We start from the raw sequence: 14338 nt of genomic DNA, 5'->3' as shown, positions 1-14338 counted from the left end.
ACACTCTCATCCACATGTACACCCCCTCACAGGCTAATACTCCGTCACACTCATGCACACTATCTACCAGACATGCACACGCCCACACACACTCCCATGTACATGCAGTCTCTCTTTCTCCCTCACATGCTTGTGTGTGCACAAGTCTATAGGGTGAATTTGCATTGCAGAATTGTATTTGCAGATGCATTCTATTTTGTTCAAAAAGTGCACAGTCTACAGGCAGTCCATCCATACAGCACTTAATGAATTCCTACTTTGGAAATCAAATCAGTCTGACTCAAGGTTGGCATATACAGACAGACTCTAACATTATGCCTTTAATGCATTGTCTGAGCTGTGATGTCACTTTTTTAATATAAAACTTTGTTATCTCAGGAATGTGACTAGAAAGAAGTTCTGGGGTTTGCATATTAATGAATCAATACCTACAATCCATTCTAAAAGATGGAAGTCTTAACAGTAATCTAGATTTGTTCAATATATCTATCAGTTGCATGACACTATGATCTTTTTGCTGTAAATTCTGTGTCTTATGATCCTGCCCTACTAGTTACCTGATGAAGCAGCAGTGCTCTGAAAGCTTGTAATTCCAAATAAACCTGTTGGTCTATAACCTGGTATTGTGTAATTTTTACCTTTGTCTACTCCAGTCCAACACCGGCAACTCCACATCATCTATGTTCCTATCATTTGTTTCCTCCTCTAATTGGCTTGTTCGTTTCAAAAGGTATTGGGTGAGGTATATGTTAGTTATGAGCTCCATCTTCACTTCTCTTTCCCCATCATTCAGCGACTTAAATGTTTGTTTTCACAGTCAGACTTAAGATCAAGAATTCCATTAATTAAGGCAGTTTTCCTCCTAATCTTAGCCAGAGCACTTGGCAAACTTTCCACAACAGTTTCCTTTCTTGGCTGGCATAAAATGGGACAATTTCTTGGCCAATTTATGCCTCGTTTTCCCAGAATTAGTAGCAGAACAAGCCTAAACTTTTCTGGCTAATTATATTTTGAAAAAGTATTGAATGTTAAGTTGTTTGCTAACACTCTACATTTGATCCTACATTCAATTTAGGAAGCACCTGCTTCTAATGCAATGAAAAGACCAATGTTTAAAAGCCCTATTGAAAGTGTCACAGAGACACTGGGGTAGCACACTGAAAATCAAGCCCCACTATTCCCAGAGCCATCACAAAAGTTTAAGATTTCTAAGTAGTGCATAGACATTGCCATTTTATCTGATTTTCAGACCCAGGTTGAAAGAAAGTATACACAGATTTCTGTAACACAGATTTATGTAACAAAATTGCTAATATAAGTAATTAGACTCTAACTACAGATAGTCACAGAGATGTACAACACGGAATCAGACCCTTGGTCCAACTCTTCCATGCCGACCAGATATCCTAACCAGTCTAGTCTCATTTGCCAGCACTTGCCCACATTCGTCTAAAACCTTCCTACTCACTTACCCAAACAGATGCCTTTTAAATACTGTAATTGTACCAGCCTCCTCCACCTCATCGAGCAGCTCATTCCATACACGTGCCACCCTCTGTGTGAAAAAGTTGCCCCTTAGCTCCCTTTGAAATCTTTCCCCTCTCACCCTAAACTATGCCCTCTAGTTCTGGACTCCCCCACACCAGGGAAACGACCGTGTCAATTTATCCTATCCATGCCCCTCATGATTTTATAAACCTTTATAAGGTCACCCCTCAGCCTCTTACATTCCAGAGAAACCAGTTCCAGCCTATTTAGCCTCTCCCCTATAGCTCAAATCCTCCAACCCTGAAAACATCCTTGTAAATCTTTTTCTAAACCCTTTCAAGTTTCACAACATCCTCCTGATAGGAGGGAGACCAGAATTGTAAGTAGTATTCCAAACGTGGCCTGACCAATGTCCTGTACAGCCACAACAGAACCAACCAACTCCTGCACTCAATGCCCTGACCAATAAAGGAAAGCATACCAAACGCCACCTTGACTATCTTGTCTATCTATGACTCTACTTTCAAGGAGCTACAAATCTGCACTCCAAGGTCTCTTTGTTCAGCAACACTCCCTAGGACCTTACCATTAAGTGTGTAAGTTCTATTCTGATTGACTTTTCCAAAATGCAGCATCTCACATTTGTCTAAATTAATCTCCATCTGCCACTTCTCAGCCCATTGGCCCATCTGATCAAGATCCCGTTATAATCTGAGGTAACCTTCATCGCTGTCTACTACTACAATTTTGGTGTCATCTGCAGACTTACTAACTATATCTCCTGTGTTCCCATCCAAATCATTGATAAAAATGATGAAAAGTAGTGGACCCAGCACTCATCCTGTGGCACACCACTGGTCATAGGCCTCTAGTCTGAAAAGCATCCCTCCACCACCACCCTCTGAGTCAGTTCTGTATCCAAATGGCTAGTTCTCCCTGTATTCCAGGAGATCTGACCTTGATAACCGGTCACCCATGAGGAAACTTGTCGAACGCATTACTGAAGTCAATATAGATCGCGTACGCTGTTTTGCCCTCATCAGTCGTCTTTGTTACTACTTCAAAAAATTCAATCAAGTTCGTGAGACATGATTTCCCACGCACAAAGCCATGCTGACTATCCCTAAACAGTCATTGCCTTTTCAAATACATGTAAATCCTGTCCCTCTGGATTCCCTCCAATAACTTCTCCACCGCCAATGTCAGGCTCACTGGTGTCTCGTTTGTTGTCTATTCATCAACCTTTCTTAAATAGTGACACCACGTTAGCCAGCCTCCAGCTTCTGGCACCTCACCTGTGACTATCATTGATACAAATATCTCAGCAAGGGGCCCAGCAATCACTTCCCTAGCTTCCCACACAGTACTAGTGTACCCCTGGTCAGTGCTGGGGATTTATCCACTTCTATGCATTCAAGACATCTAGCATCACCACCTCTTAATTTGGACATTTTTAAAGATGTCATCGTCTTTTTCCCCACATTCTGTATCTTCCATGTCCTTCTCCACAGTAAGCACTGATGCAAAATACTCGTTTAGTAACTCCCCCCCCCCCCCCCCCCCCCCCCCCCATCTCCTGTGACTCCACATATAGTCTGCCTTGCTGATCTTTGAGGGGCCCTATTCTCTCCCTCGTTACCCTTTTGTCCTTAATGTATTTGTAAAAACCCTTTGGATTATCCTTAACTCGATTTGCCAAAGCTATCTCAAGTCCCCTTTTTGCCCTCCTGATTTCCCTCTTATGTGTGTACTCCTACTGTCTTTCTGCTCTTCAAAGGATTCACTTGATCTCTCCTGTGTATACCTGTCATATACTTCCTTCTTTTTCTTCACCAACTCAATATCTGTCATCATCCAGCATTTCCTACACTACCAGCCTTTCCTTTCACCCTGATAGGAATATTCTGGCTTTGGACTCTCATCTTTGAAGGCTTCCCATTTTCCAGCCATTCCTTTTACCTGCAAACAACTGCCCCCAATCAGCTTTTGAAAGTTCTTGCCTAGTACCATCTAGATTAGCCTTCCTGAAATTAAGAACTTCAACTTTTAGATCTGGTCTGTTCTTTTCCATTACTAATTTAAAACTAGTAGAATTATGGTCCCTGGCACCAAAGTGTTCCCCCACTCTGTCAGCAGCCCTGTCTTATTTCTCAAGAGTAGGTCAAGTTTTGCATTTTGTCTATTCGGAACATCCACATACTGAATTGGAAAATTTTCTTGTGCACACTTAAACAAATTCCTCTCCATCTAAACCCTTAACACTATGGCAGTTCGTCTGTGTCTGGAATGTTAAAATCCCCTACCATAACCACCCCATTATTCTTACAGGTAACTGTGATCACCTTACAAATCTTTTCTCAATTTCCCGCTGACAATCTGGGGTCTATAATACAATCCCAATAAGGTGATCATCCCTTTCTTATTTCTCAGTTCCACCCAAATAACTTCCCTGGATGTATTCCCAGGAATATCCTATCCATGTACAGCATTAATGCTATCCCTTTTCAAAAAATGCCACATCCCCTATATTTTACTATAAATTCTGTGTCTTACAATCTTATACTCCACAACCACTTGATTAAGGAGCAGTGCTGTGAAAGCTGGTGCTTTCAATTAAACCTGTTGGACTGTTACCTGGTGTTTTGTGATTTTAACTTTGTATACCCCAGTCCAACACTGGCATCTCTAAATCATGACAAACTGTCAGTATCTATGATCCCCATACAAAGCACACCTTACTGACACATTCAGGTGCATGTAAAGAAAGATAAGTCAGACCTTGATAGGGATAAGAAAACAAAAGGAACAGGTAAAATTGGAAAAGCTGTTCAGTTGTCCTTTTTCACAAGATCTGTTAATTTGGTTCTTGATGATCAGAAGGTTTCTTCTCATCTTTCATTTTATGGATGCTTCCACTGATGTTTTCAGCAAAACATCACTGCTTGCAGCAATTACTGAAGGAAAGATAAACTGGTTATCTGCACATTTAAAGTGGGGTTTAACTGCTGACCACAGGGAGACATCTCCTGAACTGGTGGAGGTATGATCATTTCTTGTTCCCAGCCCTAATCTGTTCAGTTACCTGAGAACCAATCGCATGGCTCTTGGCAGACAAAAGGCTTTTGTCGTTAACAACTAGTCACCAGTTCATAGACTAATCAAACTCTGTTACCCACCAAAGCTCCATCTGAAATAGAGAACTCAGCTCCAACTCATCAGCAACCTAATCTTGAATTGCTGCTTGTTCAATCAGGTATTTAAGTCTTGCTTGCCAGAAGTGTCAGGTAACTTGTTTTCAAAACATATCGCACCCACGTAAATGTTGGTTTTGCATCAGGCCTTTCTCATTTCAGTCCACAATTTTAAACCCTCCAACATTGTTTCCTCCGCCCCACCACCACCACCACCAAAACAACAAAATTAAAAAGATATGGTATTTACAAACTAGCAATTAAAGGAGTGAGGAGCAGAAAACATTAAAGGTGATCCAGAGAAAAGGATATGTCTGGAAGAGTGATTGAGGTAGTTGGCACTGCACTTTGGGATCACCAGAATGAAGGAAGGTGCCTGGATCAAAGTGATCCTTGGTCCATCTGGAATACTTTCAGCATGGCGGTAGAAGAATGGTGGAGGAAAACTCCTTCCTTGAGGATGACACAAGAGTAGAATTTAGTTAGGCCTAGGGTCTTGAGACTTTAGGAGGCTGCTTGACCGAGATTGTTAAACTTGAGAACTCCTCTGTTTGAGGAAAAACCTGCCTATCTTAAAAGAAGCCTGAACTCAACTACCTAGGTAGTTATCAGGACATCGTGTGAAGGCTGTAACTAATTAGATGGAGCATGTAAGAGTGTGCTTAATCAAAATAATATTTGAGGTTCTGATCTTAAAAATTGCTATAAATTACCAGTAGTATTGCCAAAAATTGATTGTGGCTAGTTATGTCAGTGTCTTAGATCTGAAATAGACATGTTTGTCTTCACAATATTGTCAGTTTGATATGTTTGATTTTTAAATCTAATTACCCATTTTCCTGTCATTAATTTATGTTGAAGTTTGAAGAAATGTTAGTCTCTGTTTTCACATTGAGGTTAAACTGCAGTTTAACCCTACATCACAAAATTGCACCTCTCCTAATTCATATGACTGTATGTAGCTGCTTCATTTTGAAAATTGCTGTTGATTTTCTTATGTCTTTGATCGGATCACAGCACTAAGGAAAAGTGCGTGACTGTCTTTACTGTGTAGTCAGAATAATTTTAGAGCAAGATTGTGCTGAGCTCACTTCATTTGAATATGTTTTTAATCATTCAGGAGATGTGAATGTTGCCCTTGCAAATTGCATATGGAAGGTTAATATGCAGTCAAAGAATGAGAAATTATAAGTTGTGTTAACAGTTTGGTAACAACCCATGATCTATTCAATTACTGGGGAGAATAAAGAAAGGTGAATAAACTGAGTGGGAGCAACATAGAACTTTTGGAAATGATGGCTTGAAAGCTTTGATGTCTAGTGAAGGTTCAGAAGAGGTTACAGGTTTAAATTGGAATGTGCTTAACTTTATTTTTTTGTCCACATTTTCTTTAACTTGGTCATCCCTAGTCTGCACCTATTCTTTAATATAAGTGAAATAGGAGTTATTCAGTTTGATTATGAGTAGTTAGGTTGATGGTAGTAGTTGAAACTTAGATTTTGAAACTAGATGCAGCATGCAGTTTTTTGCAAACTGAAGTGTAAGTGTATATTCTAATCTTTCGATCTCTTTGTAGGCTCTACGTGTAATGGCCAAAATCATGCGTGAATGTTGGTATGCCAATGGAGCAGCCAGATTAACTGCCCTGCGGATCAAGAAAACATTATCTCAGCTCAGCCAACAGGAAGGCATAAAAATGTAGAGATGCATGCAGTCCGGAGAAACAGTGGACAGGACAATAACTGTACTTGGATTGCAGTTTTCTGGAAGGGATTTTTGTTCTACCTCATTGAGGAAGCAGAAGTTGGATCACACTGCCTGTATCACCATAAAAACTGCACCAAATTTTATACACCGCATAGGAAATTTCCACCCTGCCTAGCTCTCTCTCTTGGACATGCAGAGCTCAGGCCGTGAGTTCCAATCTGCATTGAACACCTTCCCAGGACATCAATGTGATATTATGTAGCTTAGTTTTTTTTTTAATTAACCTTTAACTTGATAAACAGAGAAGTTTTATTATTGGTCTTAATTGTAGAAAAGCTGGAACACTTAAGCCTTTACCAACACTGCCCCAGTGTATTGGAAAAACTAATAATGGGGCTGGTCCCACAAATGAATGAAATTTCAGTGCAAGATACAGTATTACACAATTGGAAGGTACTGTTCATCCAAGGTCTGTGCAGTAGTTTTACTGTTGAGGAATTCACCATCAAATTATAATTTTGCTGCCTTACCCTTTTTATGTTTTCACTTTGTGTGCTGAAGTCCTAGCTTTGAGTCAGGAATACTTTATAATTGGTTTGAAGAATTGCTCATTCTACCATGGCTCCAATCATAGACATGGCTACAGAATAACTTAGAAGCAACGTTGAGATACAATTGCATTACTGTTACTTTTATTTTGTTTGAATGTGGGGAAGAGGGAATTGTGACTATTTCGAAAGCCAGTGCACAGATCTCACCTGTAAGTGCCAGAGCGTTTATAAAATCGTAGCCTGCATCATGGATGGTTTCGCCTAAAAGATAATTGGGTGAGTGCCATAAATTAACAACTTAGTTAATAGGTACAATTTTAGGTTTCAGTATTATTAGATAACGTTTGCAGTTTTCATATGCATAAATGATGATTTGAGTGCTTGCCAGGCACAAACCATTCTCCTTCAGGAGCATGTGGAAAAGAATTGAGAGAAGAATGGTTGCAGTATTCCAGTGTGTGCCTCCATCGTCTATTATCTTGTAACAGGAATAAGCATTTGATAGAAATTGCATAGAATGTGCTTGCAGTTTTGTAATTTTGGTGTCTCAGCCTAAGCTCTGCATGGGGGAGAGCACTTAGCCATCCACTTGTGCATATTCTCTCCCAATTTGATTTTTGCTAAGGAACGGAAAACTATTTTTGAGTTAAAAACCAAGTATTTTGTCCATTAGTATCTAATTTAGCAAGTTCCTTTTAACAAAATCTAGATTGATGCAATCAAAACTAGTATAACATGAGCTAATAGTAGCCGGAAGGTACCTTTATTGTAAGTAGCATACAGGGAGCAATCTTAATAAATATTTGCCCGTTTGTCTCCTTAAATCTGTTTGCAGTGAGCATTAATAACCCTTTAAACAATTAATCAAGTGTGTTACAGTTTTTATGTATTTTATTAGATCATTTTATGATGAAAGCATTTTACATTGTTTTCAGTTGATATGCGCAATTAAAATTAGACTTGTTTTTATAAATTTAGAACAGAAACAATAGTGACTAAAATAAGTTTTTGTATTAGGAATAGACTGGATCTTTATTTAGCTTTTGAAAAGATGTATTTTAGAAGACAACCATACCTGAGAGCATTAATGCAAAATTGTAATTGAATGAAATCAATTTGTCAATTTAAATTACACTATTCAGATATTATTTCTTGCCATTTGCCTACTGCTGTTTTGTCCTGCAAAAGTTTCCATTTTTTAAAAAATGTCTGAAATGTTGCTGTTTTAGGGAAGAGTTGGTGGCAAGGGGAAGCATATTCAGGGAAAATTTGTGCCTGTTCGAAGTGGCTGTTAAAGTTTTTTTGTTTTCTCCTGCAGCTCTATTTATTTTAAACAAGAGTTTCCATAGTTTTCTAGTTTTCTATTACATCTCAATAGCCTATGCTCAAGGTGCTGTACTGCAATACAGATTGGCGGTCTGTTACCATTTGCAAAAACCACAGTCTGGGCTCTTGTGCCTCTTCATTTGCACCAAAATGCCATAATGAGCCTTATGATCTTGCACTGTTAATCTGTGTGCAACTATTCAGTTCTATGAAGCATGTGTGTACATCTGCTGCTCGGTTCTCCTGGAGTACAGTTTTCCAAGCCCCTGTTCCTGAACTTTATTTGGTTTATAGAGGAGAATTTTGATTAGTTTCATACTAAAGACTGAAAGCAGCAATATGGTTTTCTAATCTATATTATAGAAAATGCTATGTTGAAATTAACGGGTTTACTTTGTCAGTGTTTGAAATTGGGTATAAAGTTTTGGCATCCCATCCCAAGATAAATGTGAGAATTGTGTGAGAGATGAATAGACTTTAGCAAAACTCAAGTTTGTCACAATTCAGCAGTCTGATGTTGTTTCCATGAATTTGACTGAGATGTAGTAACGTAAAACAATTTACATTGTTGCATCAAAAATTGGAACTAATCTTCAATGAGTTTAGTCTCGCTTTTAGTTTCAACTTAGTTTACATACAATTATATATTTAAAATGCACAGAGCGCAATGTAGAAAGTTTTTAATTCTCTTAATAATACTAAACAATAGTGTGACGTTTTATTGCACAGTAACAAACCTGGTAGAAAGATGTGTGGGCAAATTACCATATAGAAAATGTTGGATTTAGTTTCTAACCCAAATAAATCCAAGTTATTTCAAGGTACTTAATCTGAAAGTGTGTAGTTTCCTGGCTGGAAAACAGTGTTATAAATGCAAGTGGTGAAGGCACTTGAATGAAGTGGCAAACTGCTGCTAAACCCATAGATAAAATGTGTAGTTTTTGTTTTTAAGAATTCTCATCAGTCATTCCTGTCGTAAGTAATCACTGAGCATATTACCATAGGTCTCGTATATAGTACAGAAAAAACATCTCTAATATATTAAGAGTTTTGTGTGGTAGGCTTTTGAACTCATTCAAAAGAGCACCTCCCTGTAAAACAATTATAATTACTCTGTGATCTGTAGCATGCTAAATGTGCATATTGGAAGTGCTAGCTTATTACTATACAGATTTTGCCCAGGACACCTCTAGGAAAATGCAAATTATACTGCTGCATATGTTATGATGATTGTTAACTTTTGAAGTGCTGTTGGGTGAGTTTTTGTTTTGAGTGCCATGACCTGCCTTTTTCAGGACAGTCCCATTTTCTATTACACTTTGCCATGTCTTTCTGTGAATCTGGGTTTAGATTTATTCTACAATCAAAGCATACAGTTGAACATTTTATGTAATTTTGTGTTGAATTAAAGATACCTCTGGAATGACCAAGTTATATTTACCTCACTGTGTGTGTGTGTGTCTGTGTGTGTGTGTGTGAGAGAGAAAATACTGAGTTTCAGTAACTCAGCAAGTTTGCAAACTCATTGATTTATATGAAATGTGGATGCTGTATTAATTTTGAAAAGCAAGAATCCTGCATCTGTCCATGGTACTGAAGTGTCTTGTGTATGTATTGCGCCTGGCTTATTGTATACCAGATATATTCCTTTTTATTGTTTGTACAAAATTGCTGATCCAGGAAGTATCTACGCTGCTCTAGCAATGCTTTTCCTTCAGGAGCACATGTATGGAAAAAGGGGAGATATGGAGTGAGTACATAAAGATTTGTGAATTCAACGAGCTTTTTCCTCCTTTCTTCCCAAAATACCATGATCATAAATTATGTATCCCCTCCCCTAAGTCTTAAGATCATGTATAGTCTTTGTACAAAATGAGCAGTGAAGATGGTGATGCTATACTGAATTAAATGGCTTATTGAAAGTATTGGCATTGTACAATGCATCTGACAAAATCAGATGAAAATAAAGTATTCATCTTCACTTAATGAGTCTATAGTAAATGTGTCTCTTCTCTCCTTTTACCTTCAAAGAAAAATGTGCTAAGGTGATAGTTTGGTACTTTTGATCTATTTTGATGGGCACCAATATGCCAATCCTGGTGAGAAAATCTCTAAATACTAATTTAAAAGCATGAAGTATAAAATGTGATTTAACTAGTTTTCAGATCTGGTTTCCCTCCCATATTGCAATTTAAATGTATATAGAACTTTTAACATAAATATTGGTACTTAATAAATTTGAAGGAGTTTTACATTAAGTACAGCTGTGCAATTAGGGTGTTTGACCATGGAGAGTACATATTCTACCACAACTACTTTTCTGAATCTGTTTTTATCAGTTTTGTGGTGATCAGTACATTTTTCCCTCTTCCTTTGTGCTTCATAGACTTGCACAGCCTCTCCTTTGGACTAATTTCTTCCTGTATTCCCATTATGATGAAATTACAGATTAACTCATTTTTCTATGACTTCATGGCCATAGAATTCGGTGTCTGCATATATTTTCTCTTTCTACCACTTGGAACCCTAGATAAAACCGTCTTTTTCAATTTGAATCTTGATGTCTAACATTGTTGCTTTTGGCTTTTGCCTTCGATTGTGCTTTTCTTTTGTAAATTGTTATAAGTGAACTTCTGATAATGAATTTTTCAGTTATTTCTCTTCAGTGCTGTTTCATCTACTGCGTTCCAAGCATATCATTTATGGAGACAGCTTGAATAACCTTGCCTTGCACTGCATTGCATTTGAATGGTTGACAGGTGCTTCAACTAAGTGTTTATTTATTTTAGGACAGCTATTAATTCTCAAATCGGGAAGCACCCCTTCACACGGCGGATGGTAGAAATTTGGAGCTCTTTTTCTGCAAATTGCTAAATGCTGAGCCTATTTAAATCTTCAACATAAGGATACAGGCTTTTAGTAAAACAGGCCCTTTGGTCCAACTAGGCACCAACCATGTTTCTGAATCAAACTAGTCCCTTTTGCCTGCATTTGGCCCATGTCCCTCCAAACCTTTTAAATGTAGTAACTGTACATATATCCACGACTTCCTCTGGCAGTTCATTCCACATATTAGCTACCCTGTTGGTAAAAGTTGCTCCTCGTTTTTTTTTAAACCTTTCACCTCTTACCTTTAAAAATATGCCCCTACTTTTGACCCCCCTCAAAGATCCTGGGGAAAAGACATTTGTTATTCACCTTCGCTAAGCCCCTCATGATTTTATAAACCACCTAAGGTCACCCCTCAACCACCTCTGCACCTGTGAAGAAAGTGCCAGCTTACCATTGTAATTCAAACCTTCCATTCCTGGCCACATCCTGGTAATTTCTTTTCTGAACCCCCTCCAGTGTAATAACAGTACTCCAGAAGATGCAGCATCAACATCCTGTACAATGTCAACATGACATTACAACTCCTATACTCAAAAGTCTGAACAGTGAAGGTAATCAAAACTGACTTAAAGTAAAATGACAAACCCAATTGCCATCCTACCAGTCTATTCTGTTTTCAGTGAAGTGATGGAAGGGGTTGTCAACAGTGCTATCAAACAGCATTAGCAATAACCTGCTTACTTGCGCCCATTTTGGGTTTCACCAGAGCCAATCAACTGACCTCATTGCAGCTACAAAACATGGCAAATTAAGGTCTGTGCAGAGATAATACATTGCATTGAGAGATTAAAAGAGAGGTGGGTGACTCAGATCAAAGTACAAATCAGTCATAATCTGATTAAATGGGCTCAAGTGCTTTTTCCCATTTATGGGAAACTACCCAGAGGACCCTTTTTTTGAATAGATCCTGTACACCTAGCTTCTATGTGTATTTTATCCCACTTCAACCCTTCTCCAATAACAGGACTTTCTATGACTTAATTTGTCTGAGTATAATTACATGTTGGTTTAGGTCTATCTTCAGTCTTCCTGCAACATTCTCTTGAGCAGTGTAGTGGGTGGTCTGTCCTTAACACTTTTACATCCGTAACTGTTTTCATTCTTCTTCTGGAAATGTATCTCTGAAGTTATACAATAATAGAAACAAAGAAGAACTTACTGCACTCAAAAAGGCCATTCAGCCAATTTTATCTGTGACACCTGATAAAGAATTCCACTTGTCCTCTGTCTAGCCGAGGAGCCTTGGACCCATATCAAGTGTTAAGTGTGTTGAGAGTTTCTAATTCTGCCACCTTTTCAGCTGGTAAGTTCTGGACCCCATCATTGTCAGAGGCTCAAATCAGTTGCTTTGTGTCAAAACTGGGAGATCTGTCTCACAGACTAATTGAGCAACAGCCTGATGTCGTCATTTTCACCGAAGTGTGGACCTTGCAGCTAATGTCACAAAGCTGTCTGTCACCATCCCTGGGTTAAGTCCTGTCCACCAGAACAGGCCATCCAGAATTGGCAGCACAATGGGTGTAGTTAGGGGTGTGGCCCTGAGAGTCCTCAGTATTAATCCTGGATCCCATGAATTCTCAGGGCATAAAGTTAAAACATGGACATGGCAAGGTCCATTTGAGTTGTCACCTACCACCCTCCGCTGGCACACAGTGCTGCTTCATGTTGAATGTAGTTTGCAAAAAAGGAACAATGTTGACTTCTGAGATTTGAATCCTGCTTGCCACTTCTCTCCCATACCAGTCAATGTTTTATAAAGATTTAGAATTTGAGACGATAAAATCTTTACATTTCATCGGTTATTACTGCTGCTTTTAAATTCTAACAAGGGCACAAATGAGTGGGGAGACAGTGAGATGAAAGTGAGGCCTAAATGAGTAGAGACTGAGGAGATAGAACAATGCTCTTGAGTGCTTTGGGTGGTGGAGTGTTAACAGGTGAGGTGGGAGGAATAGTGTATAAGAGGCTGGGGTAAGGAGCTGATTACAATATGTGTGTGACTTCTGAAACATAGTAGCAAGAAAGGAACATTTGGTATGTTATGTGTTTATTTTAGCATCTAAATGTCATGTTAGTTTAAAGATTTTTTTAAAGAAATAGGTGTTTATTGTGTGAAAGCGTCAGTGAGCTAAAGTGGGGTCACATTGGAAAGTAGTTTGCAAAGAACTGCTTTAGCTTTGCATGTATGTCACCCAACAAGGTCATACTTATGTGTTGGTTCATGTAATGCAGGAAGAAGTTTAGACTAACTGCATTGAATGCTGGAAAGCTGAGGTCATACTGATTTTATACAAATGTTTGTCCACTGCTTGCCGTTAATAGACAGCAAACGGGAATCTGATTTTTCTACCACATTAAGTCTAATATTTTCATCCATTTGAAGTGGCTTTGAAGTATCTCCATTTCTTTATAAATTATAAGAATTGTTGTAATTGCATCTCCAAAATATTCAGATTTTCTACCACCTATTTTCAGACCTTGTTGTCTTTGATCACAAGCTAATCTGAGCAGTCTTCAGCCAATTGATTCACTACACTTGACATGGAGAAAGAAACTGCCGCACACATTGAATGGCAACATTAGAGATCACTGACAATATCCTGGCTGCCATACTTAAGCATACTCCTAAGATAAGATGTTTCACTGTAATTCAATACTGGCATCCCCCAAATATTATGGGAGAAGAGTTCAAGTATGTTCTGCCCACAAATAGCACAAAACCAATTTGGCTGATATTATCCCATCCATCTACTTTGAATTGCTAATCATGAAGTTATCATTGTAAGTCCTATGGAGTTGCATTTAAGCAGCAATATCCTGCTTACCTAGAGATAAAGGCTTTGGTATTTCAGGAGTTTACAGTTCTCCTCAAGTGCTTTATGCCCTGCATTTTTTGTTAGGTTCCACATTTATTCCTCTGAGATTCTGAAGTCTCCTCAGAGCCATCCATAGCTTATGGGCATCACTAGCATTTATTCTCCATTTGCAGTACCACACCTCCTTGAATGGGTGTTAGCAGTTTTGAACAGTAAAGTTGAATAGTTTGCTAGTTCACTTCAGTGGGCAATTAACTAGTAACTACATTTGTGTAAGACTTGAGTGACGTTTTGTGAAGGCTGGGTAGGGATGGTAGATTACATTTCTCAAGGAGCATGAGTGAATCACTTGAGTTCTAATGACAAT

At 38.6% G+C, this 14338-nt stretch overlaps 1 protein-coding gene across 3 annotated transcripts in view; it reads left to right on the top strand.

The window, feature by feature from the left end:
* tgfbr1b (transforming growth factor, beta receptor 1 b) overlaps window positions 1-10249 on the top strand; it is a 67715-nt gene extending 57466 nt beyond the window's left edge. For all 3 annotated transcript variants that reach the window (XM_072571194.1, XM_072571195.1, XM_072571193.1), the window contains exon 9: window positions 6256-10249. In XM_072571194.1, coding sequence (XP_072427295.1) covers window positions 6256-6381 — 126 coding nt within the window. In that variant the 3' untranslated portion in view covers window positions 6382-10249. The remainder of the gene's footprint in view (window positions 1-6255) is intronic.
* Window positions 10250-14338: the final 4089 nt, after the last annotated feature.

Source organism: Chiloscyllium punctatum, chromosome 5 (genome assembly GCF_047496795.1).
Source record: "Chiloscyllium punctatum isolate Juve2018m chromosome 5, sChiPun1.3, whole genome shotgun sequence".
Taxonomy (NCBI): domain Eukaryota; kingdom Metazoa; phylum Chordata; class Chondrichthyes; order Orectolobiformes; family Hemiscylliidae; genus Chiloscyllium; species Chiloscyllium punctatum.
Note: the sequence above shows the minus strand (reverse complement) of the source record. Positions and strands in the feature narration are given on the sequence as shown.